Below are 6,000 nucleotides of genomic sequence, written 5' to 3'. Positions count from 1 at the left end.
AAAAAAAAAAAAAAAAAAGATTTAAAAGGACCTAACATAGCAAAACAGTGACCATTAAATCTGGCTTTAGGGACATTGGTTACCACTTTAATAATTTAAAATTTATTTTAAAAAGTCTTTAAAATATCAACTTCTCCCTTATGACCTCCAGTTTAAGCCAATTATTTAGAATTACTATGTAACTGCAAAATATCTACATTTCCTGTAAAGATTTGTTTGCATTCCTGTGCTCTAGATGGAGCCACTGACAAGTTCCTGATCAAACGCTCTGTGTGTGCATGTGGTTTGTTCACACGCTGGAATACTACCCAGAGACAAAAAAGAATGAACTACAGATGAAACAACAGGAAACAGGAGGAATCTCAGAAACAATGAGTTCAGAACACAGTTCTGAAGGTGGAGGAGGTGACCAGACAGAGGCATGTGGAAACTAGCTGAGGGGTGGACAGGCTCTACTCTTGTTTTAGGGGGTGACCGTCTAAGTTTATTACACTGAACTCTTACGATCCACGCAAATCTCTAAGTAAGTAAATAAGCAAAAGCTCTAGAGGCATTTATATAAAATGTGGTGTTGTGGGTTAAGCACTAGACTGCAAGGTCAGCGGTTCAAGCTCATCAGCTGCTCCTCACAAACCCTATACAAGATCACTATGAGTTAGAACTGACTCAATAGCACTTCACAACACCAGTGTAGGACTGAGATACAATCCACTCACACTGATCTGCAACCACACCCTCAAGATGAACCACACGTGGTTCAGTGGCTCTCCCTCTCTTGGCTATAAATGGCCACATGTAAGTCTTTGCCATCAGTGGCCTGAACAAAACTATTGTCCAAATCTATCTTATTTATTAATCCATTCCAAGTACTAGGAATTAAAACTGTTTAATTCGAAAGGCAGTAAAGGAAAAAGGAAACTCCCTATGAGCCGGCTGTGTCGGCTTCCACAGGGAAATTTTTTAAGGCTTTGATAGCTCTGCCCTTTGGAAGGAACACGTGTTTTAAGTCTAAAATCCAGAGAACATTGTCAGTGTTCTTCAGTTCAAATTGTCCCTCACTCAAAAGCGCTTCCCATTTGTATTCAGAGAACTTAAATTCTAAACTGCTGAAAGCTATCTGCAGAGACCATGGTGACACCCCCAATGGTAACAACTGTTTTGTTTCCCCGGGTCCCAACCCACCACCATCAAGTTCAGTTCCAAGACTCAGCACTCTACAGGACAGAGGAGGGCTACTCCGTGGCATTTGTAAGTCGGTAAATCTTCACAGAACAGACTGCTTCATTTCGCTCAGAACTGCTCTGACCCTGTGGCAAGCAGCCCACCAGACCAGCGTGGGTCTTTCCGCGGTCACAGGCAATGCTTTAAAACCAAGTCAAACCACACACACCTACTTCTGACTGCCAATAATTCCCAACACTCCAAACTACTTCCCTTTCAAATGATATCACTAAGATGGCTTACAAAGAAAAGGGGAAAACAAAGCAAAGGCCACAAATATTTGATCTCCTTTTTATAAAAATAATGGGCTAATTCGGTCCAATTATTTCAGTTACAGTAAATCAATACAACACACCACTTGTGCTCACGGACTAATCTGGCAGCACCTTATTATCTGTGGAAAACTACAGCAATCAATCAATCAATCAATGGCAACTCAGCTGAGGAGGCTTCAGGCTTCACCGAGAGGCAATGACCTCTAAATTTGAGATGTAAGATCACTCCAAGAAGCTCTTACTACTTTCACAAAACATTCTTATAATGCCAGAATTTATGTGTCCAACTTACAAGCTTATATAAACTGGACTCTTTGTAGGAACTGTCCCAATGTCCCAAAAACTACAGAATTCTTTTCTTTCCTTCATAACAGGATCAAATCAAGGCCACAATCTGGAGACTGAGCACAAACTTCTCATCTTTTTTGCCTTTTGGGTTTTTCCCCCACAGGCTTATCTACACAGGGAGGAGCCCTGGAACCAAGGACCAGCCTGAGCCCAGGGAACCTGGTCAGAGATGAGGACCCAGGCTGACCTCCCAGCTGTCAAGATAGTCAAAAACAAGACTGGAGACACCTCCAGCCATGGAACTGCCAAAGTCAGTAGGCTCCTCCTGACCTTCCTAGCATCAACTGTCTCTCAAGTTGTATGATTATTCTAAGAGATTCCTGACAGTCACCAGCTCCATCCCCTTCCTGTGTCCCAGACAGCGCTGCCCTCGCTGCCTCCCTGCCCTTTAGCAGTGGTTCTCACACAGCCTCAGAGCAACTCCTGCTAACCTGGGACCAGCGCTTGATTCACAGAAACAGCAAACTGATACTGCAACCGTCTCACCTTTATCAGAACCTATAAAGCAAGCTGTCGGCCCTTTCAGATGTTTGTTAACATCACCAGGACTTTAACCAAAGTCACTCTTACAACTGGCTAGAAGCAGCTTTGAGAAGCAATCCCTTACAAGAGAAAATCCAAACTTCCACACCTGCCATGTGGGCCTTCAGGACCCCCTCCCTACCCCTTCCCAGCTGGCCTGAAGGTTCTTTCCACAGAAAACCACTGACTGTCCTCTAAGACCCTCCACCTCCTTCAAACTAGAGCCCAAGCCCTCAGGAAAGTCTTCTCTCATCAACTCGATGGATCCCCTTTTCCCCAGGTGGGGCTGCCACTCTCTGGTTCTGACAGCTTACTGCTAATTAGACAGCATCTCCTGGTTCCTCTCCAGATCCCAAGAACCAAGGATAGTGATCGAGCCAAAAAAGCTATTCAAGAAACATGCTAAATGGCTCAAATCCTGGAGCTAAACAAACAAACAAACAAACAAACAATCAGTCCTAGACTTTATAGCCATGACACAAACCATAGTGGCATGTATTAAATTCCAAAGAGCACAAATTAAAGAGCCACAGAACTTCAAAAGATGGGTCACCAAAGACTATGTTTATAACAATTAAAATTACGCAGCTACCTGAAGAGACTCAGCCTCTAATTTTAATAATTATGTAAATGAAAGTGTCAGCAAAATTAACTTTAACAAGAAATTAAAATGAAATAAAACTGAGCTTTTTCCCAGTTGTGTTTCTTTTTTTAATATGATGTTGCTGCTGCTGATTTTGTTTTGTATTATTTAGGCTTTCTGCTTTGGGGTTACTGCTTTGAGGGGATGTGTGTGTCTGTGTGGTGTGTTTTATGTGTGGTGTGTGTTTGTGTTATATGTGTGGTGTATGTATGGTATGTGTGTGATGTGTGTGGTGTGTGATCTGTGTGCAGCATGTGTGTATGATGTGTGTCTGTGGTTTGTGTGGTGTGTGTCTGTGTGTGGAGTGTCTGGTTTGGGTGTGTAGTGTGGGTAGTGGGTATAGTGTGTGTGTGGTGTGTGATGTGTCTTGAGGTATGTATATAGCGTGTGTGGTGTATGTCTGGTGTGTGCAGTGTGTGATGTATGTGCAGTGTATGTCTGTGGTGTGTTGCCATGTGTGATGTGTGTGCAGCGTGTGTGTATGTGTGTCTGTGGTTTGTGCAGTGTGTGATGTGGATGTCGTGTGGGTGTGTAGTGTGTGTGCAGTATGTGGTGCATGTGCCTGTTTGGGGTGGGGGGGTATTTCTTGATCCTTACCCCTGTAGCTGGTGAGAGAGAATGGGGCAGGTGAGAGAAAGTGAATTAGCATTCACTAGACGCGAAGCTTTAACTAGAGTCCTGGTGTGGCACTATAGCATAAGCACTGGACTGGTAAGAGCTAGGTCAGTGGTTCAAACCCACCAGCTGCTCCTTGGAAACCCTATAAAGGGTTGCTATAAGTCAAAACCAACTCATTGGCAATAACAACAAGCTTTACCTTCCCTGTTTTAGTCTCAAACCTATTTTATGAGGGAGTCCTGGTGTGGCGCTGTGGGTTAATGCACCAGACTGCAAAGCCATTTGAACTGCAAGGTTGGTGGTACGAGCTCACCAGCTGCTCCTCGGAAACCCTATACAGGGTCGTTATGGGTCAGAACCAAGTCGATGGCACTTAACAACTATCACCTCATGGTTCAAGTGCTAGGGGGTCCAAAAAGCAGGTGGAATATGGAATTAAAGGATAATGAAATTTTTCCATGCACTTTTTGTAACACCCTTGTAAAGAAAATAAAAAATGAGAGAAAATAAGCAAATTGTTTCAGAATGTGCAGCTCGTAAGTAGCTGAATTGGCAACATGGGGACTACTTCCTGCGGCTCAGCCAAACTTAGTTGGTTTTTGCAGGAAACCTCCAAATACCAGTATCAAACTTGAAAGTTCTTATAAACTCTAAGTGCCAGGAAAAGCAGGAATGGCCAGACAGGCACCCTAACTGTGACTTGAAGCCAGCTCTGACTGACTCTGGTCTGGGCTTCCAACACTATGTCCTAGCCAACTGGCTGTGTGACCCGGAAGGGCAGCCAGAGAGGAGACGTACCAGCAGTTTGGCTGCTTTATGTTTGACAAAGTTAGCGATCTTCTTCCTGGGCCCCAGAGGTATCTCCATCTCCTTCAAGTCATCAATTGTGCACATAAGCTGGGAAAGGAAACAAAAAGCTATATTAATTAATCAACAGTGTGACAGATCAAATGAACTGGAATAAGAAAATAATTTTAAAAAGCCAATCCTCTAGAACAATCCACGATCTAGTCCTTTAACAGGGCGTTTATCTGTTTCTTACATCATGCCTTAGCTTCGGCTGTGGGGTCTTGTGTCTTCATATCTAAAGCACTCCAGCTTTTCACTGTGAACACAAGACACACTGTACCAAACTCAAAAGCTGTAAATGAGCATGCCACGAAGCCTCTCTCCTCCACTCCTATCCCAACCACCCAGATCCCCTGTCAGTAGCAGCTGCTGACACTGTGGTCTCCTTCCAGAGCGCTTCATATAACAAGCACGTGAGCACCTCTGTCTTTGGACATGTGTGTTGGCGTGCAGCCTACTAACCGCTCAGTACTGAGCTTTCCCTCTTCATGCAGTGCACTTTAGAAATCTCTCCTCCACCACCTCACTCGTCCAGGCCACGACAAGGGTGGACGCACCAACCCAGTCAGATGGCACCCTCTGCTGGACATGAAAGGAACGTCCACAGTTTTGCTTTTACATGTTGTAATATAGCAGCTCGGGTTCTTGTATGCATTCCCATGTAAGTGTCTAAGGGACATATTCCAGCCAGTGGAACTTGTGGGTCTAGAAGTATGTCCTGTCCACATTTCAAAAGATCCTGACAAACTGTCGGTCATCCATGTTGTACCAATTTACATCCCACCAACAGTATCCAACAGTGCTAGCTTTGGCTCAGCCTAGTTCACAGAGTGTAAGAATTTCTTATGTTTGCCAAACTGATACATTTTTTAAAATATTTTCTTCATTGAGCTTTTAATTAGTATGAGTTTTTACATGTGATGAAGTAATTTGTTATTTTCTTCTCTATGACCCTTCTATTCATATTTTTTGGCTTAGTTTCCTACAGAGTGGATGACCTTTCGTAACTGATTTGTTGTTAAGTGTTGTTAAGTCAGTTCCAACCCATAGCAACTCTGTATAGGGCTTCCAGGGAGCAGCTGGTGAACCTGAACCGCCCACCTTGCAGTCCAGAAGCTTTGAATAATAAGGAAGTAAGTCCTGTGTCTGTTATGTGTGTTCTCAGATTTTTTTCCTGTCACTGTCCTTTTGATGGTGTTATGGAGTCCTGGTGTGGCACTGCTGAGTAGGCAGTGGACTGCTAACCATAAGGTCAGCAGTTCAAACCCAGCAATCATTCCTTGGAAACTACACACAGGGTCACTGTGAGTTGGAACCATCTAGACAACACTTAACAACATGGTATCTGAAGGCTTTCTCTTTTAGTTCTTCTGGGTTTTCTGTCATTCTGAGAAATGTAGTTCCCAGACTACTAAAAAAAAACAATAATCCTGTGGTTTTCGACCTGTATTTAAATCTTTGACTTAATCTGGGACATAGTCAGATGTAAGAGTATCTAAATCTTCCTTAATTTTTAATCATATA

The 6,000-nt window shown here is 43.4% G+C and overlaps 1 protein-coding gene across 1 annotated transcript in view; it reads right to left on the bottom strand.

Moving 5' to 3' along the window:
- SEC23IP (SEC23 interacting protein) overlaps window positions 1-6,000 on the bottom strand; it is a 33,552-nt gene that overhangs the window by 6,856 nt on the left and 20,696 nt on the right. Inside the window, exon 12 of the mRNA XM_006831498.1 lies at window positions 4,426-4,524. Coding sequence (XP_006831561.1) covers window positions 4,426-4,524 — 99 coding nt within the window. The remainder of the gene's footprint in view (window positions 1-4,425; window positions 4,525-6,000) is intronic.

Source organism: Chrysochloris asiatica, unplaced genomic scaffold, assembly GCF_000296735.1.
Source record: "Chrysochloris asiatica unplaced genomic scaffold, ChrAsi1.0 scaffold00003, whole genome shotgun sequence".
In the NCBI taxonomy this organism is placed as follows: domain Eukaryota; kingdom Metazoa; phylum Chordata; class Mammalia; order Afrosoricida; family Chrysochloridae; genus Chrysochloris; species Chrysochloris asiatica.
Note: the sequence above shows the minus strand (reverse complement) of the source record. Positions and strands in the feature narration are given on the sequence as shown.